Source organism: Hyperoodon ampullatus (genome assembly GCF_949752795.1).
Source record: "Hyperoodon ampullatus genome assembly, chromosome: 14".
Classification (NCBI taxonomy): domain Eukaryota; kingdom Metazoa; phylum Chordata; class Mammalia; order Artiodactyla; family Ziphiidae; genus Hyperoodon; species Hyperoodon ampullatus.
In genome coordinates this window covers 55,016,352-55,040,721 of record NC_136927.1, presented here as the reverse complement: position 1 = coordinate 55,040,721, position 24,370 = coordinate 55,016,352, and the positions used below count along the sequence as shown (strand labels likewise).

At 59.3% G+C, this 24,370-nt stretch overlaps 1 protein-coding gene across 1 annotated transcript; it reads right to left on the bottom strand.

Annotated features, from left to right (window-relative positions):
* Window positions 1-229: 229 nt before the first annotated feature.
* On the bottom strand, window positions 230-22,405 carry TECPR1 (tectonin beta-propeller repeat containing 1; the record flags this gene model as incomplete). The annotated part of the gene is made up of 24 exons (XM_079718556.1): window positions 22,171-22,405; window positions 21,569-21,751; window positions 21,176-21,298; window positions 20,150-20,275; window positions 17,758-17,932; window positions 17,550-17,650; window positions 16,895-16,996; window positions 15,225-15,370; window positions 12,162-12,517; window positions 11,670-11,815; window positions 10,913-11,068; window positions 10,188-10,337; window positions 9,939-10,096; window positions 9,189-9,316; window positions 8,133-8,235; window positions 4,381-4,477; window positions 4,227-4,306; window positions 3,616-3,672; window positions 3,017-3,197; window positions 2,576-2,711; window positions 1,699-1,791; window positions 813-919; window positions 545-664; window positions 230-391 (listed from the first exon to the last, which is right to left on the bottom strand). The coding sequence occupies exons 1-24, from the start codon at window positions 22,393-22,395 to the stop codon at window positions 230-232; spliced, it is 3,411 nt and encodes a 1,136-aa protein (XP_079574682.1). The 5' UTR covers window positions 22,396-22,405.
* Between the last annotated feature and the right edge of the window lie 1,965 nt (window positions 22,406-24,370).

The window sequence follows — 24,370 nt, the reverse complement described above, 5'->3', positions numbered from 1 at the left end:
CACAGCATCCACAGAGCTTCACATTTCTGGGTTGTTTCAGTGCCTCCAAGGTGGCCATGATCTCAGGCCAGGTTCCCTCCCCAGTCTCGAGTCTGGGCCTGGAGATACCACTCCTGGGATCCACGTTTCAGCACGTTCAGCACGAGAACAGCTCCCGACAGGAAGGCTTGCATCAACCTTGGTCCTTCAAACCCAGCATCACGCCTGCTCCAGGTGAGGGGAAGCGGCCTCAGCAGCAGACGGGATTGGGGGTCTCCTGCAGGGCACCGGCCACCTGCGAGGGCCCACTGGGGAGGCCCTGCTCCCTTCTCCGCTCGCCGGCTGTCTCCTGGGATGAGCTCCTGGGGGCCCTGGTGGCACTGGCCCGGATGGACAGGTGATCCCAGCCCCCCTGCAAGGAGAGAGCGGAGTGACCCGGGGCTGCCAGGGTTCAAGGGGCAGAGACCCCCTTCTTGGGGGGCTCTGCCCGGGGCCTCCCACTCGAGAGCCCTCAGGGCTCGGAGCCCCAGGCCAGCACAGCCGCCCCGTGCCCAGCCCTGCTCACCCCGATGCCATAGTCCCAGCCCTGCCCCTTGGGCTCCAGGGGCTGCACACCCGTGCGGCGACACACAGTTCCCCGGCTCAGGCTGTGGCTCCCCTGGACTTTGTTGGCGATGACCCAGACCTGGAATGCAGACCCACTGAAGGCCCAGCCCCACCGCTGCAGGGGGACCGTGGAGACGGCAGCGGGGAGACCAGAGCAGAAACCCGGATCCCCCCCAAGTCCCCGATCCCAGGGCAAGCACCCACCCCCCTCCCCTGTCGCCCCAGACCTGGTCCAGGGGCCCCACGGACACGTGGCGCACGTTGTTGGACACGTGTTCCCAGCTGGTGCCCTGCGGGTAGCTGGGTGTGACCCCCTGGCGGTACCACAGGTTCCCTAGGAGAGAAGCGCCAATACCGTGAGGCCCCGAGCGTCGGGATCCACTTCGGGGTCTGCAAGGCCGGGAGGTCTGACCACGAGACAGGCGGGGTCTCCCTCTGTACCCCCCCCGCCACTGCCCGGGGCTCCTGCTGACCCACAGCCGGAGAGACCCTGGCCGGAGCCAGCCCTGCCCTTCCCATGTTTGCCTCCCCCTCACTTCATAACTGCCCTGCTGTGCTGGGCTGGCATCCTCGTCTGCTTTCTATGCATGAGAAATCGAGGACAAGGAATTCTTTAAACAATAAAGAGACCTGGTCTGGAATAAAATCCCTGGGTTCCAGTCCCGATTCCGCCCTTTCCTCGCCCTGCTCAGCTGTGACAACAACTACAGACCATTAAAGGGCATGGGCGGAGATGGCTGGAGGTGGCACGGGGGCGGGGCAGGGATGGCCTGGGCCGGGCAGGTGACCTCTGCCAGCCCCAGCTGCCATGGGTCTCCCGAGTCGCGAGCCTGGGTGGCACCGTCTAGAAGATGCTCCCAGGCCTTGGCACTGGGTCCTCCTCCTGAGGTGCAGGCAGGCCTGAGCACCTGGGGGGACTGGTGGCCCCCGACGCTGCATGACTTGGGGGAGGGGCCTGCTTGGAGGCTGACCTCAGGCTGGTGGCCTCCCATGGGGCTTACGAAGGTCTTGTGTTGGGGCCTGGGGTAGGCGAGGGTCTGGTCTCATCCCATTGGGGCACTCAGGGAACCCCAAACCTCCCCTGGTGACCACTGGAGATCAGAAACCACTTGCCGTTTTCATCCAAGGCGAACACCGCTGTGTGCCCCACGGACACCTGTTTCAATCTCTGTTTGGGAGGAGATGGGATGAGGTACCAGCAGTCGCCTGCGATGGGAGGTTGGATTTGGGATGCAGCCCCGAAACTGTCACCCCGGTGCTCCTGGAGCACATGGCCTCCTCTGCAGCTCACGGGGTCGAGCAGGTGCAGCCGGCCTCTGTCCCCAGGCTGGCCGGACCACAGGTGTGAGAGGGCCCAGCGCGAGCTGACCTGGGTCCTGCTGTCCCTTCGATGCCCCGGCCTGCCCAGGGCCCTCCCCAGGGCCCGCCCGAGGCTGTGGCAGCTTCCAGATGGTGGGGTCCGATGGGCCGCTGTCCCGAACAGGGACAGGAAGGTGCCCGGCCCAGCATGCGGTGGAGACACAGCCTCAGGGCCACTGTGCGAACCTGCTGCCCCTCGTGGAGGGTGGCGATGCGCCAGCCACCACCCACCCACCCACCCACCCGTCGGTCCATCCATCCCTGTGCCGGACACTGTCCAGAAGTCCAGCGAAGAACAAGCCTGCACGGCCTGCACTCCCGGAGGGCAGCCAGGGTGGACACTGTGGATGGGCTGTGCGGGGTGCCCAGGGCTGTCCCCGTGGGGCAGGAGGCCAAGGATGGTGACGGGCAGCCCTATTGCCAGGTGACCACCCCTGAGTCAGTCCCAGCAGAGGGGGGCGGCCCCCTGCGCCTGGTCCACAGGTGTGTTCGGTAAATGCTTGTTGAACTAAATGGAGACCCGTCAGCTGGCTTCCCCGGAAGCAGAAGCAGCTCCAGCCGCCCCCTGGCGCCCATCACAACATGGCAGCGGTGGCGGCAGGTGGGGGTCCCCCCGAGGGGTGGCACTCACCAGCCGGCTTGGACGGGGACACGGAGCCACGGTAGAAGGCGGAACCGTCCCTGGCCACGGCCCACACCTGGTAGCAGCCCCCGATGGAGACGGAGGCGAAGGGCTGGTCGGTGCCCACGTGCAGCCAGGAGGAGCCCTGCAGGCGGGGAGGAGGGACACTCAGGGCAGCCGGGCCCCGCCTCTGTCACCCACCCGGGTTCCGGGAGCTGGCGGCTCCTCACGCCAACCTCGTCCTCAGCTCCAACCGCCCGCAGGGCTTGGCGACCCCTCGGGCCACAAGCGGTGTCCACCGGTCCCAGGGAACGTCCTGGGCAGAGGCCTGGGGAGGCCTGATCCCTGCCCGACTCCACCAAAGAGTCATCTCGGTAAGAATCCGCCAGAGCTTCCAGAGGGCCGGCAGATGGGCAGGTGGGCAGGCCCTGGGTCCCACAAGGTGCTCACCGCGGGGTTGAGCTCGGACACGCCCAGACGGCACAACACGTCCCCCTTGTCACTGACGGCCCAGAGCGCGATGCCGGGCCCGCTCCCGTGGGCACCCGGGCTCTCCGGAATGATGGACACGTCCCCCAGGGCGATGGAGGCCACCTCCAGCCAGGGCCCGCTGGTCACCAGCTTGCACTTTCTGTGCGGCAGAAAGAGAGCAAAGCCCCGGGCACCCTGATGCCGCCGTGAGCCTCCGGGCCGCCTGCTCTGGACAGAAGGGAGCAGCCAGGCCCCTGGCCCTGGGGCCACAACCTCCGACCCCCCAGAGGAGCCGGTGGGCACCACCCTTCACGCCGTCCGCCCCTGCCTGGCCTCCAACCCCCAGCCAGGCCTTCCTCCCGTCCTGCGTGTCCTGTAGAGCCTGCCAACATTTCTCTTGTTTGTTCTTGAAAACCAACTCTTCAGAAACAGCACTGGGAGGCCGAGGGCACTTCCTGGGCTGACATTTACTTTGATCCTCTTTTCTCCTCCCCCCTCTAACCTCCCCTTTGCTTCCACAGGGACTGAGGCTGAGGCAGGGAGGGGCATGGCGGCACGCCCGTTACCTCCCTCCTTACCTGGTCCAGCACCTTCTCCTGACAAAATCCTTCATGGTTTTGTGCCCGTGGTACAAGCTGCAGAGGAAGAAGCTGACGTCGAGACCATGCCGTGGAAGTTTCTGGAAGGTGACGCTGCACGCACATCCCTTCCCCAGGAGTTACAGACCCAGACCTCAGTGTGAGCCGAGTGGGGGGCTCGGGAGCAGCAGGTAAGGGAGGACACCATCCTCCTGCTTCAGATGCCTCTGGCCCCGCCCGGGCCTCCCTGCGGGGTCTCCCTGGGGCTGGCAGCTGCCCAGCTTGGGGGTGGGTTCTAGCTAAGGGGCCTCTGAGCCCTCCCCACCCCCAGGCGCCATCAGAGCCCTTCTGGGGAGCAGTCAAGCTCAGGGCCCGAGGCCAAAGCGGGGGGGATCAGTCCAGAATAAACCAGCCTGGGTTTGCTCAGAAGCCAGGCTCAGGCCCTGGCTCAGTCTCGCCTGGCTCCATCCTCCATCTGGACATGAACTGTGTACCGTGAAGGGCCTGCACTGCCGGGCAGGGGGCAGGGACTCTGCCTGGCTGACCAGGCCTGACACTCAGGGTCGCAGCCCCCTGAGGCCCTCTCCCCACGCAGAGAGAGACATGCTTACGCAGGGAAGTCACTGGCGTACTGCCACCCCTCCTGGTCCGTGCCCCCAGGGACGCTGAAATCCACGAACCAGTCAGAAACCTGGGGGATGGGCGGGTCAGTGCAGGCGGACACCCCCCACTGCAGCCCCCGCCCCGCCCCAGCCCGGAGCTTACCCAGGCCCACTGCAGGGACGGGGGCTTCGTGCTGGCCTTGGTGCACTCCTGCAGGCCCGTGGCGTCACTCCACATGTACCGGTCGGTGGGCAGACCCCTGTGCAGGACAACAGGACTGAGGTGACGCCAGAGAGAGGGGAGAACGGCCCCCCTGCCCAGGCCCCTGGGACGGCTGCATCTCTGGAGGGGTGAGAGGGCGGAAACAGGATGGCCCCAGGGCCGGGACAGCAAGGGGGGGACCCCACATCCCCCGGGGGCCAGGCGCCAACCAACCACAGCCAGGCCACCCACCCGAGGGACTCCACACCTCGTTCTCTTGTGATGTGGGTCATCGTGTCCCGAAAAGACGTTGAAGCCCTAACCCCAGTGCCTAAGAGTGGGACCTCATTTGGAAATAGAGTCTTTGCAGAGAATCAAGTTGAGATGAGACGGTTACTTAGTGGGCCCCAGTCCACTAGGACAGCGTCCTTACCAAACGGGGACATCTGGACCCAAGTTTCCCAAATTGGGAAGATGACGTGAAGACAGGGAGAAGGCCACGTGACAACTGAGTCACCAGACAAGGAACACCGGAAGCCCCCGGAAGCCAGGAGAGAGGCCGGAACAGATCCTCCCCAGGGCCCTCAGGAGGAAGCAAGCCTGCTGACACCTGATCTCAGACTCCGCGGCCTCCAGAACGGAGAGAATAAACGTCTGCTGTTTAAGCTGCTCAGCCTGTGGTGTTTTGTTACAGCAGCCCCGGCTGACTGATACACTCCCAGCAACACACAGCGCACGGTGGTCTCTGCGGGCGGCTGTGGCCCTGGCTTTGCACTCTCTACACGGGCTGGGGAGCCTGGCACTGCTTTTCTTCTCCCGAGGACCAAGCAGGGCGTAAGGAGGAAGGGGAGAGGCAAGCAGGTCAGCATCCCATGTGGACCCTACACACAGCCGGGGCAGAGGCTTCCAGAACACATGCAGGCAATGTGTATCAGCTCCCTTAGAAGGGCTCAACCCCTGAGTTACTGGGGTGAATGGAGAGACTCGCAAATATTTACACACGAGGAAATCCTTTAAACTGTCCAGACAACAGCAAAAGGTCACAAACAGTCTACATGTCCAAGACCAAGGAGGGGTGAGATAAGCCAGGTCCACCCTCAGGGATCAAATTGGGAGGCTGTCACAGGCCATCTGTACATGTACGACTGTCCCCCTGCCACCAGCAAATGCAGGCACACTGGGGACGGGCAGGGGGAAACACACCAAAATGCGGATAGTGGCTACTATTTTTGGTTGGTGGGATTAGAATTTATTCTTCATGTTATTTGAAATTTCTTCCTTTCATCAATTTTGAAAACACAAAGGAAATTTTAAAGTTTGTGCCATTTATCATAGACTCAAAAATATGAAATACCATTTACAAAAGATGTCAAGACCCCGTTATAGAAAATCACAAAACCTTATTAAGATGAAATTAAAGATCTACATAAATGGAGATATAAACTGCGTCCAGATTTTGGAGATTTAGGAATGTGAGATAACGTTTCTACCCAAACTGACCTATAAATCCAAGGCCATCCTGACCAAGACCCCAAGAGCTTTTGAGGACTGCTTCTAAAGTTCACCTAGAACTGATCCAGGAAGAGCCAAAGCTAGATGAAGAAGATGAGAGGCTTTGACAACTTCCCATAAAGGGACGGCAGCTGGAACAATGTAGGGTTAGCACGAGGATGCCCAAAGCCACACGGAAGAGAAGGGCTTGGGAAGAGCCACTGCCCCCATGGACACTGGAGTTAAGGCAAAGGTGGCCGCTGTGATGCAAGGGGGAAGGACAGTCTTTTCAATAAATGGTGTGGGTCACTGGAGAGTAAAAAACCAAAAACACTTTACCCCTACCTCACCTTATATACCAAGTAGTTCAGGCCAGGGGGTTCTAGACCTAAATGGACAAGACAGAGGAAAAAGCTTCCAGAACAGGGTGGACAAAAACATGCCTCACAGGCCTAATCAGGACTGTTTCAGCACAGCCTACAGAGTACGGGTCGTTTTTACATTTTTAAATGGTTGAAAAAAATTCAAAGAAGGATAATGCTTTGTGACACGTGAAAGTTCTACGCAATTCAAATTTGTGTCCAGGTATAACGTCTTATTGGGACACAGCAATGCTCACTCGTTTACGTGGCTGCTTTCAAGCGGCAGCTGCATAGTGAGTCACTGTGACAGAGACCCTAAGGCCCACCACACCTGAACTATTTCCTATCTGGTCCTTTATAGAAAAAGTTTGCTGACTGCTGTTCCAGAGATAGAAGGATGTATTAATCCCCTTGGGGTTAATGAGATTTCTTAAGAGGTTTTTTTAAAGGCCCCATCTTTATGTAAAGAAAAGGATGATCAACAGGATTACATTTAATAATTAAGTCACTGCTAACAGGGTGAAAAGCAAGCTGCAGAACAGGAGAAATAACAGAGAAAGGGCTCCCACCTTCATATGTAAAGAGAACCGGCAAATCAAGAAAAAGAGATCATCCGACCAAAACATGGGACAAGGACTTGAAGGGGCATTTCACAAAGGAGGGTATCCAAGTGCCAGTACATGTTTGAAAGGTGCTGTGTCCCATGAGCCCCCAGGAAACGGAAACTGGAAACAGGAGATATTACTACACGCTCATCAGTGTGGCTAAAACATAAGAAACCAGCAAAGATGTGGGGCATGCCCTGCCTGTGAGAGTGTGGACAGGTCCACCCACTGCAGAGAACTGGCTATTCCAACACCAACTGGGTGGACTGCAACACCACTCAGTCCCCACAGGGTAAAGGGCATGGTCCCTAGCAAGACTGCCCCCACTTCAGATACCAGCCATACTGCACTTCTGACCAACTGGCTACAAATTGGGGGCGGTTCTCATTACCTCCTCAGGTTTGATAATTTGCTAGAACGACTCAGGGAACTCAGGAAAGCTCTCTACTTAGGATCGTAGTTTTATTACACAGGATGTGAAATGGGACCAGTCGAAAGAGGCGACCCAGAGGGCCAAGTCTCGGAGGGTCCCCAGCGCAGAGCTTGGATGAGGCTCAAGTTTGAGAACCGCTGTTCTGGCCAGCCGAAACCCCTGCAGCAGCTTTAAGAGCTAAGAAATACCACAACTCGCTTGCTTTCTGAAACGAACGAACCAAATACCCCAGGACAGGGTATGAGAAATATGTTTCTGTGCTGAGTGGGCAGGAAATAAATAGCTGCATACAATCTAGATTTTCTAGAGTGTCCCGCTTCTGCACCAAACACAACATATTAACTGTCTTGTCCCAAAGCCTCACATTGGGAGAATTAAAATAATGTTGGTGGAGGCTGTGATGTTCTCAGCAGCTTCAATTAAGCAAAACTTTTTAAGAAAGTTAAGTAACCACCCCACTCAAAAAAAAAGCACCAGAGGGGATGGGGAGGGAGGTGGCGATGTTCTATTTCATGACCCGGGTAGTGATTTCGCTGGCATTTGATCTGTGAAAACTCCATGGTATATATGGACATATCAACATATTTAGATACATCTCACCGTATGTAAGTATATGTGTATGTTTCACGCACTTTATGTATGTCGTGCTCTCAGTAAGAAGAGTTTTTAAAATACGCATTATACTTTAAGGGAGAAAATCCTGTTAAGGTAAGCAGTAAGATCCACTTAGTTCCACATCTGGGGCCAGACGCCAGCTCTCCCGCTACAGCAGATGCGCCCGTTCAGCTCGGTCCTATTTCCGCGGGCGCCCGACTGACTCACCTGCTGGTGTAGCCCGTGACGGGGTTCCAGCGCTGGTTCTCGTAGATGTAGACACACTTTACGTCCGACTGCGTGTAGATGTTGCTGGTACTGCTGGCCAGGCCTGGGGGTGGAGAGGAGGATGCTGGACCCAGGCCACACTGCCCACCCGAGCAGGTGAGGGCAGGCAGGAAGAGAGGGCCGAGAGGAGTTCACAGGCCGGCTGAGCTTATCTCCCAGGGGCTGGCCGGCTTGGGTTTCTCTCCTCTGGGATTATCCTGGGGTTGCCTGCCCTGGGTGGGAAGAATCTGACACTCCTCCACCTCACGCCCTATTCTCACCTGCTCCTCTTCCCCCACCTTCCAGCCCACTCACCTGGCACTGGGCAGGTGTGAGGCCCACCCAGCTCATTCCTCACTAACAAAGGTAACTTGGACCCCTCATGTAACCCCATGAGCCCCACTTTCCTCATATGTAAGACGGGGACAAAAGAAATTCCTGCCTCACAAACAGGGAAGCTGTTAAACCTGCACGGATGTGCGTTCCTGGGGTCTCAGTGGACCACAGTTCTACAGGATTAGCCACCTCCACTGTGGGGCGTGTGGGCTGTGGCATGGAATGTCCCACTTCGGTGTTTGTTTCTGCCTCCGTTTACCAGTAGGAGACACAGGGACCCTACCTCCAGAACTCGGGGAGCCCCCAGGGGTTCAGCAAGCTCTCGTCCCCTGAGGCACAACCCATCTAAAGGGGAGCTGAAATCAGGGCCTGGGAATCAGGAGACTGGCCCTGGCGGCTGTCTTTCTAGAACCTTCATGGCCTCCAGCTCAGCAGTGGGTGCCCAGGAAGGCCCATTGGGGGCAAGGCCTGGTCTCTGGGCTCTCACGCTTTGTGCGCTGGCCCCGGGATTTGGAGGTTGGCAGTGGTGAAGGTCACCTGTCAGCCAGCTGTCAGCTGAGAGTCAATACTGGTGCAGCGGCTCCGGCGTGGGGCAGGGAAGCCAGCCAGGGATTAGAGGGGGGCCCGGCCCGTGTGGGAGGCTGGGGGCAGGGCTGGGGGAGCCGGTCCTGCCACCCTCACCTTGGAAGCAGCCTCCGCCGTAGCCACCCGTGTACACCCAGGCCGTATGGTCGTAGCCGATGCCCCACACCACGCCCCGGCTGTTGGCCTCCACCACCCGCAGGTGGCCTCCCATTTGCCGCCAGAACCTGGAGATGAGGAGGGAGGGAGGGGAGGGGAGAAACCATCCTGCAGGGCTTTCCAGCAGCTACCCCCCTGCTCCGTGGCCTCCCGGGACGTCCTGCTTCACTCACCTTCGGCCTCCAATGACAGACTCTATCGAGCACAAGGGAACCCGCCTGGCTTCCCACTGGGAATTAACCAGCTAAGGCGAACCCTGAGCTGGTGCAGGAGCCGGTCAAGCCCCCAGCGAGCGGGGCCTTCAGGAGCCCCTGATCCCTGGAGTTATGCAGATGGGAGCGCGGTCAGCCACCTGAGTCCCCCTTGTCCCCTGGGGTCTGGGACGGGCGTGTCACGCCAAACCAGGAGGGGCCACCACTCGGGCCAGCACGGCCTCCTGGAGTGCAGGGTGCAGCTGCCACCTGGGGCACGCTCCTGCGGGCGGAGGCCCTGCCACTGTCCAGAGGCAACTCGTCCGACTGGGCGCTGGGCACATAGGGCCGCCAAGAGCGGACGAGCGAAGGGTGGACAGACATCCCCTCTCCCTCCTGTGCAGGGCCTCCCAGCCTCACCCACATCCCCCTGGTCCTCACGGGCTCTGGGTGACCTTCTGAGACAGGGCCCCAGCTCCGTCAGGCGCAGCCAACTCACATCTGGTCACAGGGCAGCCAGCGCTCAGGGGCCTCGAGGTCTGGGCTGGGCTCGCTCACGAAGACGTCCCCCTTGCAGGTGACGGACCAGATGGCCTGTGGGGAGGGGCGGCCGTGCACCCTGCGGCTCTCGCAGCAGGACAGGTCGAGCAGGGCGAGCTGTTGCGGGGGGGCGGTGGCTGGTCAGCGAGGCCGGGCGCCCAAGACCGAGGCTCCCTCACGCCCGCCCGCGGGACCCCTGCCTGCTCACCCAGTCGCTCATGTCCTGCTCGGTGGCAGCGGCCAGGCGCACAGGCCACCTCTGCCGTGTCCTCTCGGGGGTGTACACGGCGAAGGAGTGCTTGGCCTCACTGAGCACGGGGACCAGCGCTGTCACCTCGTTGAGGAACACATGGATGTACTGTTGGCAGAGGACAGGCAGCAGGGCCGTCACCGGGGAACCCGTGGGGCTGGGGCCGCCTCGGGTCCCTGGGTGGAGCCCCCGTGTGGTGTGGCAACAGGGACGGCTGGGTCACCCCGATTCGAGAGCCGACCCCTGGGGGTCCCGGGCCCACGGGGTTTGGTGGTGGGTGGGCAGGTTCGAAGGGGGACGCCTTGCTCGTGAGCAACAGCCTTAGTGATGTTTTCGATGTGGACGAGGGCATTTAGAGCCAGACCGACTGGGTTCAAACCCCAGCCCCGGAGGGGGCGGCTCTGCCTCCAGAGACTGGTTGCTTATCTGGAACACGAGGGCCCCTCAGCAGCTGCTGGGGGTGAGGCCAGCACATGCCTGCCGGCCACTGCCCGGCTGCTGCCACTGCAGATGGGTGCTTTGCAGACGCCACACGCTGTCCTGGGCCACCTCGGGGCCCGTGTCCCATGCCCACTCCTGCAGCCCGGCTCTGCAACCCCTCCCCTGGGACACCCCACCCCCTGCACCTCCCCCCTCCCCTACACACCCCACCCCTGCACCTCCCCCCTGGCGCCCCCACCCACCTTCTTCTCCTCGTGGACCATGTAGTAGATGAAAAGGATGCTGTCCCGAACCCCATCGTGGCCCGTGAACTGTTCCAGGGCCACACGGACATCCACCCACTTGTGGGGTTTCCAGTCGCACCACCACTGCAGGGCCCCCGTCTTCACCCACACCGACTGCAGCACAGCGGGACGGTGGGACAGGGTCACAGGCAGGCCCTGGGGCGCCACACTCCGGCCCAGTCCCCGGCACCGCGGGGCCACTCTGCCCCCTTCACTGCCGCACTGGGGGCTCCTGCCCGGCCCTCCCGGCTCCCCCCTTCACCCTAAGGACAGAAGTGACGCCATCAGACACCCGCCAGGTGCCAGGCCCCGAGCCAGCGAATTCTATGATTCTCAAGCAGTCTGTGGGATCGGCACCGTTACCCCATGCTCTGGATAGGGAAACTGAGGCCCGGGAGGCTCTGTGCCTGGCCCGATGTCAGAGTGAGTCAGCGGCAAAGCCGGGACCCACACCACCCGAGACGCAGCCAGGTCCTCTGTGCCTACAACGCAGTGGGGCCCGCACGGAGTTCTTGAGGGCAAGTGAATCAACAAATGGACTTATCTCTTCATCTTTGATTCCACACGGGCCTGGAGGGGATGGCTTCACGTCCGAGATGGACAGACAGAAGGATGGCTGCGTCCATCTGTGTCCCTCCCACCTCACCTCAGGGCTGGCATGCAGCAGGTGCTCAATGAACGTGTGCTGGAAAAAGTGCACCTGGGCACTGCCCACCTGCTCCACAGCCTGCTCGTAGTGCTGGAAGTTCTCCAGCTCCCGCTTGGTCCTTTCTGTGAGCTGCTGGAAGATCTGCTTCCGCCAGGCGGCAGTCTGGGCCGGCGTGATGGACAGCGAGAGCATCTGCATGGAGGCAGACAGGCCTGCGGGCCGGTTGGAGCCTCAGGGCTGGGCAGCAGGCCAGGCCTCTCTGCTCTGTTTTTCACCAGCCCTTTCTTTCTAGAAAGCTACCATCTCTGTAAAATGTCCCGTGAGCCCTCCCTCCCATCATTCACCCTGATGGGAAAGTTGATGTCCCCCAGGTCAGCCTAGAATGGCCACCACTGCTGGGACAGGGGGAAGGAAGGGGCTCCAGGCCCACGCCCTTCCTCCTGATGGCCTGGGCTGGCCTTGGAAGGCTCCAGAAAGATGGGCTGAGCACGGTGGGAGCATCAGGCCTGCCCCACCTCCCCTGGGGCACCCTCTGGGGCGCTGGGCTGCTGCCCTTACCCGCGTGGACGGTGAACCACTTGAGTGTGGTGTGGGCCTCCACGGCACAGCCTCCTCCAGACACCCAGGCCCACAGCGCATGGCAGTTGGCGCTGTCGGGCTCCTCCAGGCCCAGCGGGAGAAGTGCCAGCGAGGAGAGGTTGGTGGCCTCAGGAAAGTCGGCGGCCGCACGGCTGGGCCCTTTCTTGGGCTCCTTCAGGTCGATGTTGGTCCAGGGCAGCTCGGCCGGGGCGGAGGCAGGGCCGGCGACCTCCACATCATGCTCAGGGTCAGGCCCGGGTCTCTTGGCTTCCGAGTCACTTGGCACACGGGACTCGCCACCACCCCTCACCTCGTCGCCAAAGAAGCAGCCGGCGCTGGAAGGAGAGGGGCAGACACGTGATTCCCTCGGGGAAAGACCATGCGCGGTGTGACCCCTGGCCAAGTCATGGCCTCTCTGTGCTACACATACCAGTACCTGCTCCCCGGGGAGCTGGAACCCCTGGGAACTTTTTTTTTTTTTTTAATTTTTGGCTGTGTTGCGTCTTCGTTGCTGCGTGCGGGCTTTCTCTAGTTGCGGCGAGCGGGGGCTACTCTTCGTTGCGGCATGTGGGCTTCTCATTGCGGTGGCTTCTCTTGTTGCGGAGCATGGGCTCTAGGTGCGTGGGCTTCAGTAGCCGTGGCACGAGGGCTCAGTAGTTGTGGCTCGCAGGCTCTAGAGCATAGCTCAGTAGTTGTGGCGCATGGGCTTAGTTGCTCTGCGGCATGTGGGATTTTCCTGGACAAGGGCTCAAACCCATGTCCCCTGTGTTGGCAGGTGGATTCTTAACCACTGCGCCACCAGGGAAGTCCCACCCTCAGGAACTCTGAAAGGTCCTCAGGAACTCTGAAAGGTCCCCAGGCCACACCCAGACCAACCAAATCAATGTTAGGTGGAGATCTGGCAGTATTATTAGTTTTTATCGTAAAATACGTGTGATGTAAAATGTACCATTTAAAATTGTAAAATGCAGTGGCGTTAAGTACATTCACAATGTTGTGCAACCACTACCAATTTCCAGAACCTTCTCATCACCCCAAACAGAAACCCTGTACCCATTAAGGAGTCATTCTCTAGCCTCCTCTTTTCCCCCAACCTCCTGGAAACCACTAATTTGCTTTCTGTCTCCATGACTTCGCCTATTCTGGACACTTCATATAAACGGCATCGTACAGTATGTGACCTTTTGTGACTCACTGCTGTCAATTAGTGTAAGATGTCAAGAGTCATCTGTGCTGTAGCATGTGTCAACACTTCATTCCCTTGTATTGCTAAATAATATTCCATTGTACAAATACACTATGTTTTATTCATCCATTGATGGACATTTGAATTGTTTCCACGTTTCAGCTATTGTGAATAGTGCTTCTTTTAATATTCATGTACAAATTTTTGTTTGAACATGTTTTCGGTTCTTCTGCATATCTATCTAGGAGTGAAATTGCTGGGTCCTATGGTGACTCTATCTTTAACTTCTTGAGGAACTGCCAGACTATTTTCCAAAGTGGCTGCCCCATTTTATACCTGACCAGCAGTGCAGGGGAGTTCTAATTTCTCCACATCTTGTCAACACTTGTTACTGTCTCCCTTTTTGATTACAGCTCTTCTGGTGGGTGTGAAGTGGTATCTTATGTGGATTTTTTTTTTTTAATGTGGTTTTGTTTGCATTTCCCTCATGTCCCACGATGTTGAGCATCTTTTCCTGTGCTTGTTGGCCACTCGTATATCTACTTTGGAGAAATGTCTATTCAAGTCCTTTGCTCTTCTAAGTTGAGTTGTTTTATTTTTTTGTTTTTGAGTTGTAAGAGCCCTTTATATATTCTAGATAACAGACTTTGTTAAATATATGATCTGCCACTATTGTCTCCCATTCTGTGGATTGTCTTTTCATTTTCTTGATAGTGTCCGTTGATGCACAAAATTTTAAAATTTTGATGAAGTCGGATTTATCCATGTTTTCTTTAGTTTCTTGTGCTTTGGGTGTCATATTTAAGAAGCCACTGCCAGTATATGTACAGCTGATTCACTTTGTTATAAAGCAGAAACTAACACACCATTGTAAAGCGATTATACTCCAATAAAGATGTTAAAAAATATATATATTAAAAAAAAAAAAGAAGCCACTGCCAAGCCTAAGGTCATGAAGATTTGGCGTCAGTGGTTCTGGAAATTCTCAGCTGATCCCAATGTGCTGCTCCCTTTGAGAACGACCAGCTCAAGAGCCTAAACCCTCAGGTGAATGTGAGCAAACCCTGCCTGGCCAGCCTCCGGGCATCTCTAGGCTGACGGTGCAGCTGAGCGCGGACCACCAAGCTGGGGGGGCAGAGGGTGTGGACCAGGGTCTGAGGAGGGCCCAAGCTGCAAACGGATGGCAGCTGGCTGCAGAGTGCTGTGCCGAGGGCCCTGGGCCCCATGGCCGGGCAGGTGAGCGCTGGGGCGTCCCCAGCTGAGACGCTAAGTCACCTGCCTGCGTTCTAAGGGCCAGTGGGCAGGGCTGGGATGGGTCCACATGCTCTAACCCCAGGGATCTCAAGGCGTGGTCCCCAGAACTGTGGCAGGAGCACACCTGGGACCTTGCAAGACATGCAAAATCTCAAAAAAGTAGCTCTGGGGGTGGGGCATGGAGATCCTCGGGAACGAGTTCTCCAGGTGATTCTGGGGCACGTCTTAATTCAGGGCCTCTTCTCCAGGCTAGAAACCCTCCATCTTCTTCTCTGCCTTCCTTTAACACAGGGGCCTGAGCATCCTTCCCTCAAAGAAGGCTTTTCTCTCCCAGACCTTGAGGCTTCAGGACCAACAGGCCAGTCCTGCTCAGGGACGGCCCCCAGCCCCGACATGGAAGGACATCCTGGCCTTGCCCGCGTGCTGCCCCCGACCTCGGGCCAAGCAGGACCCCAGGCACAGGAAGGGAGGAGGCCACACAGCCGCGGCTCTCGTGGGTCGGGACCTGCTTTTCTCCCGCCTGGGGTGAGGCCGGGCAGCAGCCTCCTCCGACACTGCCCCCCACCCCGGACCGACCTCGCGGAGCCCCACCGCCTGATCACCTGAGGAGGCTGGACAAGCTGCCTGAGTGTGAGCCGTCACACTCCCGGCTGGCGACGATGGCCTTCCACGTCTTCCCGCTGAGCTCGCTCTGGGTGACGCCATGACGGAAGTACAAGGTCCGGTCCGCCCAGCCGATGCCCCAGACCTGGGACAGAGAGAGGTGCTGCTGGGGAGGGGGGCGGGTGCAGACTGGAGCTCCCTTCCCCTGGGGGCATGGGGGGAGCCCCCCAGGTCTGGAGGACACGTCTGCAAATGCAGGCAGGGGGTAGGGGGTGCGCCTGTGTGGGTGGGCTGGGAAGGGGCTGGGGTGGTCGTGAGCTGAGTCCAGGACTCAGATGCAGGAAGCGGAGCCCCGAGGGGGCTGGGGGAGGGTGCGGCTCCAAGGTCAGGAGGAGCAGGGACCCCAGCCTGGCTCCCCGACCTCAGGCCGACTTGGGCCTTTGGGGCAACAGCGTCCAGAGGAGGTGCTGGTGCCGGTGGGCACTGTGCGGGGACATGAAGTCCACCCATGTTCCCAGCTTCCCTGTGGCCTTGGTGGGAAGGGAGCTGCTCCCCAAGTGAACCCAGAGGATGGTCCTGGTCCTTTTAAAGATGCAAAATAACCTCCTTGATTCTGACCTCAGTTTTATGGGGAAGGTGGCCGGGCGGGCACTGAGGAAGGAAAGTGTGCTGGGCAGCTGAGGGCCCCAGGGGAGGGGCCTGGGAGCAGCCCCTTGGGAGCCCTGGCCTTGGGGATGCCTGAAGGTGGAGCCGTGGCCCCAGGTGGCCTTGCTGCGGGGGGGGGGGCTACGACGTCTCTGTCCCCTGGTTATCGCACGTGGCCTCTGTGCTCAGGCCCGTGGGCACCAGCTAGCACCCGCCTCACCCCTGCCCTTGCGTGCCCAGCTCACCTGGGCAGGTGAGGAGTGTGTGCGGACACAGGGAAGGCCAGCCCCCGCCCCGGCCCGCAGGAAGAGCTTTCAGAGCATCGGGAAAGGCATCACCTTCAAGCCCTAAGTCTTAAAACTAGCCAAACCACATTATCCACCAGAAAGAGGCTATGCTATAGGAACCATGCAGGTGATGTTTAAAAGATGCTGCTCTGGGCTTCCCTGGTGGTGCAGTGGTTGAGAGTCTGCCTGTCGATGCAGGGGACATGGGTTCGTGCCCCGGTCCGGGAAGATACCCTATGCCGCGGAGTGGCTGGGCCCGTGAGCCATAGCCGCTGAGCCTGCACGTCCGGAGCCTGTGCTCCGCAACGGGAGAGGCCACAACAGTGAGAGGCCCGCGTACCGCAAAAAAAAGAAAAAAAAAAAGATGCTGCTCTTACAAAGTTGGAAGATGTTTTGTCCTTTACTCAGTGATCTGATTTCGCCCCGAAATTTCTCAACAAAACTTTCCAGTCTCCAGGATGAATGTCCCTCCCCAGATCCGTGCTCGCTACCACTGCTCTGAGGGTCCTCGGGGTTGTGACCCAGGACAGTAGGGGCTCCAGGACTCGGGGGAAAGCAGCCCCCTCAGGTGCCCTCGTGGGCCTGGAGTGGGCAGAGGTGCTGGGATGCCCTCCCGTGCCAGCCTCATGAGCATGCCCAGTGGAAAGGGACGGCGGGAAGCATGGGGGGGCCCATTCTGATTCCTCTACCGCCCCCCACCCCCACCCCTGGGGACCAAGGCTCCAGACCACACACACCTGGTCGTTTAGCCCCACGTTCACCATCATCATTTCTCCAACCATCTCGATCCAGCTGGTGCCGCAGGGGTTGTGAGAGTTGACGCCTCTTCGGAACCAAACCTGGGAAAGTCAGAAATAAACACACCTCCCTGGAGGGCCACTGAAATAGAAGGGTTTTTTTTTCAAGGCTTGGGAAGAACAAATGAATAATTTGGTCCTTTGGTTCAGGCCACAGATGAGAACAGCACATTGTTGAGAAAGGATGCCCCTGACATGGGGTTCGAAAGAGATCACAGAAGCAACGTGAAATCAGCTTATTTCACTGGACTTGCCTCTGATAAAGTCAAAATGACAAGCTCTGGACAGGAGAGAGGGGAGGCATTCATTTAGCTGAGGGTTTCAGAAAATTAGCTTCTGATTATTTGAAATGTTACAGCCTGTTGTGCAATAAATACAGTCATTCTGCACTTTGTACATGGGTGCAGGCAACGTTTGGGGGGTCACCAAACATCTTGGAGATCACCAGTGACGTCAGCAACAGAATACGCACGGTGCCTGGCTGCCACTGGATTTGTTCCAAAGGGTGCAGACCACTCTCACGAGAACAAAAAACCACACGACCCTCAGTGTTAAACAGAGCCCTTGGACCCAGCCCCCAGGGACCCCGTCCTACCTTCCGGTCCTTGGTGACGGCCCAGACGACACCGACTCCTGCGGAGACATGCAGGATCCCGTTTTCAGACGTGGGAGGCTCCACCACGGACCACGAACTTCCTACCCGGCCCCAGAAGACAGTGCAGGTGGCCCCCATCACTGGGAGCTCCAGGGAGAAGGTGGGCACCCCCGCCCTCCTCTCCCCCGCAAGGTGCAGGGCTGCCCACCTTTGGGATTGTTCCTGTTGATTCCTTCCCGGACCAAGGCCTGTCCCTCCCAGAGCGACACCCACAGCAAGTCGTGAGGCCCACAGCTGATCTGAACTGCCTCCCCCGGGGTGTCCACCAGGGACCACGATGAGCCTTCGGGGTTGGGGTGGCTGACGTCCTCTCTGTACCACACCTGGGTGGAGAGAGAAACCCATGGGGAGGGTCAGGCAGGGTCAGGACGGGGCTCTGTGGCCGGGTTGGCTGCCCGAGCTTGGCTGCATTTGCATCAGTCCATGCACAGCCCAAGCATGGGGTCTCCAGGGGACCGAGGGTCTCCAGGGGACTGGGGACCAGGGTGCCGGGACTGTCCAGATCTCACTCACCCTGCCCCCACTGCCATCGGGATTCTTGAGCAGATTAGATGACTCCCCCACCCCTGCTAAAAAATGCAACACTGACACCTGGATTTTGGTGGTCCTATGGGACAGACCTCTTCTGTCGTCTGCTTGACTTGTGAGAACTCCAGCCCAAGCCCGGGTGTCCTGCGCCCCCTAGTGGCACAATGCCCTCAGGACACCTGTCTCTAGGGGAAGCCGGGGCCCCAGCGGCTGGATGAGAAAACCCCCAAGCCCCCTTCATAGGAATGTCTAAAACGTCCACTTCTTTTTCTCCTTAACCTGAAGACAGGGAGCATAATCAAATATTTAAGACTGAGCCACCCGCTCCTATTGTCCAAACTGGCTGATTTCATCTGGAGGGGGCAGCACATTGCTGCGTGGTCCATGAGGTCTGGGGTCCACGGCCTCCCAGCCCTGTCACCTTGCCCTTTTTTTTTCTTTTTAAAATTCTTTTATTAGTTAGTGGGATTTATTACTCATACTAATTTTATTTGTAAACTTTAAATTCTATGCTATCTGAACAGACTGCCTTAACACTTGTGAATTATGTGACATGATCTCACTTATAATAATGAATAAAACATTTTCAATGATTTAGTATAGACAGAATTTTCCAAGGAAGAAAGAGACAATAGATTGGTTATAAGCCTCCATCATGATCACCATCACTCACAAATGCGCGTGCTATGGGCCCTGTTTGCACGTGATGGTTTGCTGGGTGCTTCTTCGAACACCTTATCCAGTGAATAAATCAGCAGCTGGATCAGCTGCCTTCCTGCACTGCAGAACCCGGCCTTGGCAGCCCCGCTTCTGCTACCTGCTGGTTTGGGCCCAACTGTCTGCCCGGCTCCTCCAGGAGCCCTGGGTCCTGGTCTCACCTTTTACAGACCACAGGAGTGAGGCAGGGCAGCGCTGGCTCACACCTGGCGCTGCTCTCAAACCCGTTCTCCCCTCTCTTTGCATCCAGGTGGCGTGGCCCCTCGATGGGGGCTCTGTCCCCGGCCAGCTCCCCACTACCCTTCAGTGTGGTTCAGAGAAAACAACTACGGGTTGACCTAAGCCCAGACCAAGCAGGACCTAAAGGTAAGCCTGATAAAAGCCTGCTGTGGCTGCTCCAAAGCCCATCAGAGAATTTTGGTCAATTTGTGTTAAGAGTACTGAACAGTCACGAAGTACGCTCTACAGCCACAGCCGAAGTGTTGGGTCACCTGCACCCAGGCCCATCTATGTCACTGTCACTGCTGCTGTCAGCAGTGGGTTTTATTCCTTTGCTTAGTTCACAAGCTCCCTGAGAAAAGAATCTCCTCTCCTCCCACCCACACAGCTACCTCCACCCACCCGTCCAAACAGCCATCCCTCCATCCACCCACCTGTCCACTCATCAACATGCTTATCCACCAAGCCACCTGCTCATCCATCCAACCAACCATCCATCCATCCATCCATCCCCCTATGCATTCATCCACATAACCGTCCATCCATTTACCCACCTACCCCCCGCCCACACACACATCTACACCCCTATCCATCCATCTACTTATTCATCCATCCTCCTACCCACCCACCCATCCATAATACTTCTGGAGACTACCGTGTGGGAGGCACCACAAGGCAGCGGGCAGGGAGCTGAGACTCTATCTGAGGAGCCGGTATTGATGCTCTCTGAGCCCAGGGTGGACACTGATCAGTGCTCCAGGGGCTCAGAGGAGGGGCAGGCCAGGAGCAGCCATGCGGTGGGAGGTCAGAGGCTTCTGGGAGGAACAGGACCCCGTGGGTCCCCAGGAGAGCAGGATTCACAGGAGGGGGACTCTGTGGGGACCCCGGTAACAGGCTGACCGCTCAGGGCAGCCCCAGCTGCGGGGACAGGAGGCGAGGACAAGGTCCCGGGGAGAGCCCTCCTCCCTCCTCCACCTCTGGGAGGACAGTGGACGACAGCATCTCTCCTGCCTGCTCCCTGCGGCCGGCCTCCTTCAGCCGCCCCCCATGCCAGGCCAGGGGGGCACAGGCCTCACCTTCCCCTGCAGAGACACGGCCCACACTGACAGGCGGCCCACGGGCTCATCTGTGATCTCCCAACCCCCCACAGAGATGTCGCTGAAGGGGTCAGGCAACCGCTGGGGGTCATCCTCCGATGGGATCTGAAACGAGGAGGTGTGAGGCAGTTGCAGTCAGTGCCTGTGGGCACCCAGGCCAGGAGGTGGCCCTGCTCCCCGCCTGGTGGACACCTGGACGTGCACACTCTCACCCCCGGCTTCCCCTCCCGCCCTCAGCACGCTGCCTTCCGTCCTCCAGCTCGGCCCCAACTGACTTCGCAGGGCCGGCAGCATCAGGACAGAGCCCTGGGCCCCCTCTGCCTTGTCCTCCCCCTGTTGGCCGCCAGGCCTGGGCTGCTGTCCCCAAGGAGTCACTCCTGCCCCCGCTCTGCAGTGGCCTGACTGCTGTGGCTCCCTACCCCGATCACAGAACATGGCCCTGCAGTGAAGGCCTCCCGTGACACTGGCCGTCACCTTGCTCCCAGGCTGCTCCCAGCCCCAGGGCCAGGCAGGCTGGGCTGGCAGCCCCACCTCGCGGCATGGACCCTGCAGAGGGGTCAGGCGAGGGCCTGAGGCCTTCCTCTCGTTTGAGGCCACGCAGGACCCCAATCCAGGTCTTGCGTCCCTAAGCTGATTTTTGTGGGTCACTGGAAAAATACAAGAGCCGGAGCGGCTCCCATGTGGGGTGGGGGGCAGGGGAGGAAGACGTGCACAGACTGAGCCTGAGTCTGGGACAGGGCAGCCTGGAGACCAGGTCAAGACAATTCCGTGCTGTCCTGGGTCACGGCCTGGCCCGGCTCCCCGAGCAGCCATCTCCCAAACGAGGGCCCGCCCAGGGCCACAGCCTTCCGAACAGGAGAGCAGGAAAGGCCAGGCCCCGGGGCGGGCATGGCGTCCCCTGAGCAGGGCAGGGAGGGTGGGGCTGAGGGCCGCGTGACCCTCCCCACTACAGGACTGCGCTCTGGGCCCCACCCCCTGCCCCCGGCCACACGCAGGCCCCCGGACCTTGGCCCAGGCGTCCCGGGACTTGTATCTCCTGTACCGGGTCCACCGCCGGCGCCGCACACACGAGTTCCACTTCTTGTCCCTCGTGTACGTGGCGGGGAAGTCAATGGCATATGTCCACCCCTGCAAAGATGTGGGGGTGTCCGTAAGGCTCTCGAGGAAGGACGTGAAAGAGCTGGGGAAGGGGGAGCAGGATGGAGGAGGGGTGGAGAAGCAGCAGCGCGGCCCGAAGCAGCATCCCCACGGATCCCGTCCGGCAAGCGGGGAGCACGCGGGACCCAGGCTGAGGTCTGATGCCATGGGGCGCTGGGGATAGCATGGGGTGGGGGACGGGCCGAGCCCAAGGCGCTCCCTCCCCGCAGGGGAGCCCCGGCGGGACCCGAGTGCACCTACCCCTTTCTCTGTGGGTTCCCCTCCAAAATTCTCATCCACGTACCAGTCCGACTCCCACTCCCAATGCGGCGAGGGCAGCGCCACCCCATCCAGCGGCCGGTGCTGGAGCCCACTCACGTCGCTCCACGGCCAGCGGTCACTCGGCAGGAGCGTCTCACAGAAGCCGCCCACGGGGTTCCAGCGCTGGGGGCCGGAGGCAGAGACCAGCCTTAGGCCTGGTGGCCAGGGCCTCTCCGAGCCCAGTGGGGACCTCCTCTTGTCTCCAGGGCGGGAAGGGAGCAGAGGGCCTGGCTCTGCATCGTGAGACCGCAGCCCAGCCCGGTCTCAAAGGGCAGAGGACCTGCCGCGCCGAGCAGTGGAGGACACGGCCGTCCCGGGCTCCTGGAACCCGGCCGGAGCCCCGTGCCTGTGCGGGGAACCCGGCCAGCTGCCTGGAGAGGGACCCACAGGGGCTCTGGCCTCAATGACTCGGATGCCGCAGCACTCGGATCTCAGCAGAATGAAGGCGGTGAAGGCGGGAACAGGCCGGGAGCCTGGGGTGCGGGGGCCCTTATCTCCCGGCAGAGCGACCAGCCCAGCAAGCCCGCCGCCCGGGACCCCACCTGATTCTCATAGGCCTCCTCCCGGCAGCGGATGGGGACGTCGCTGGCGCCCACGTGCACGTACACCTGGTTGTCGCAGGCGATGCCCCAGCAGCACGGCGCGGCCGCACTGACCCGCTTGAACTCCAGCTGGGCGTCCCTGCACAGCTCCCAGTGCTGCCCGGCCGTGGACAGCGTGAACACCCTCCCGAAGAGATCCACCGCCCACAGCTCCGAGCTGGGCATGGCCGCGGCGCTGCGGGAAAACAGTGGCGGGAGGGCGAGGGTCAGCACCCACAGCCGCCCCCGGCCCGGGGCCAGCCGGGCCAGCAGGAAGCCCAGGCCATGACCATCTCCCGCCACAGGGGGCCGAGCGGCCCCCGGCAAAGCAGGGGCAGAGCCCAGCTGCAGTCCAGGGCCCTTTTCTCTTCTCTGCCTTTCGCCCTTCTCGTGATGGGGATTTTTTTTCAAACACACAAAAAAGTCCAGAGGACAAAACGTGTAACATCCGAATACCTACTGCCCCCAATTTAATGAATGTTATTATTATTTGGTCATAGTTCGTTCAGATCTTTCTTGTCTAAAGAATAAGTGAAAAGTTTTAGATTTAATGAATCCCAAACCTACACGCGTTCTGCTGCCTCCCTGGGAGACCTCTGCCCCACAGTGGAGAGGGACCCCCTCGTGCTGGTCCCCCTGTGACCTTCCTCTGTGCGTTCGTGGGGCGTCCCCACAGGCCCGGCACCGCCCCCCCACCCCGGGAGCCCTTTATGGTCGCGCAGGAGCTCTGTGGCTGTGTGCATGGCAGCGATGGGAGGGGCCTGTCTCTGCCCTCCTTGTGCGACCACCTCCCTCTCTTCCGTGACCACCTCCCTCTCTTCCCCAACCCCGCTCCTGCCACTCTCCACTCCTGTTCCTTCTTCTCTCCTCTTCCTTTCTTCTTTGCGGGGGGATGGGCAGAGTCACGGCTATGCTCTACCACTGACCCTCCCAACCCCAGGGCTGACAGTGCTGCTGGGAGGTAACTCCTTGAGGCGTGGCAGGGCCACGTGGCCAGGCCCATGGCAGCAAAACAGAGCAGCTGGACGAGGGCAGTGCAGGGAATCCCAGTGAGCAGCTCTGCTGGACAGGGCAGCTCCCACATCCAAGACCCATCACTGCCCCAGGGCGAGACACGGCTTGTCTGGTTTGGACACCAGAGCTACGGGGAGACAGAGCCTGGGCACCTCGAGGCCGGGCCCAGGCTATTCTGCTCCCGAGACCCGCCAGGGGCACCAGGGCCCTTCAGAAAGCGTGTCGACTGGAATGACAACACGGACGATGGAACACGTCTGGAAACAGGAGCATCTGCTACGAGCAATTAGGCTCTTTCGGAAAAAAGTGTCTTACAAACACCGAGAAGAAAGAGAGTGGGCGGGGAAGGAAGTGACTGAAGGATAAAGAACAGGAAGCAGGGAAGTGGAGCAGGTACCGAGCTTTGGGAAACACCCAGAACAGGAAGTGGAGGAAGATGACGGGGGTGGGGGTGGGGGAGCCTGACCAGCAGAGTGGAGGAGCTTGATCTCTCCTCCCGGGGCCCCAACGCCCAGGTCAAACACACGGGAAGTCATGACGCTAGCCTTCTGAAGCCATTTGAAAACCGGCATCTGTATCCGGGTGCCTGAGATGGGACCCCTGGAAGAGCTGTGGTACCCCCAGATGCCCCTCCACTCCTCCCTGGGCAGGCCTGAGAGTCCACTCCCCCACCGTGGCATCTATGCCGTGACTAAGAGTGCCCAGAGCCACGCCGGCCCCACACCATCCCGGCCCCACCACTTTCTAGCATGAACAAAAGCCCACTACTGACTAACCTCTCTGTGCCTCGATTTCCTAATCTGTAAAAGGAAGAAAGGAAGACTAACCCAGTTATGTGGTTGTTGTGAGACCTGAATGAGATAACACAGGCACAGTTATAATAAAGTGCCCAGTACCCAGCAAGAACTCAATGAGTGTCACTGAAGTCATTTTATTACTTGCCATTTGCTTTTCACAAGCTGCCACTTATCTGTATCTCTTAAAAACAAAAACCTCAGAGCCCTTTCTGGTCAGCCTGAGTCTCCGGCCTCTTCATTTCCTCTGCATCTCCCAGTGCTCTGCACAAAGTGGGTGTTTGTTCAAAGTAATGGAAAATCACCGCCACCTACTTCACCACACCACCACTCCCTGAGCTAAGAGACGGAAA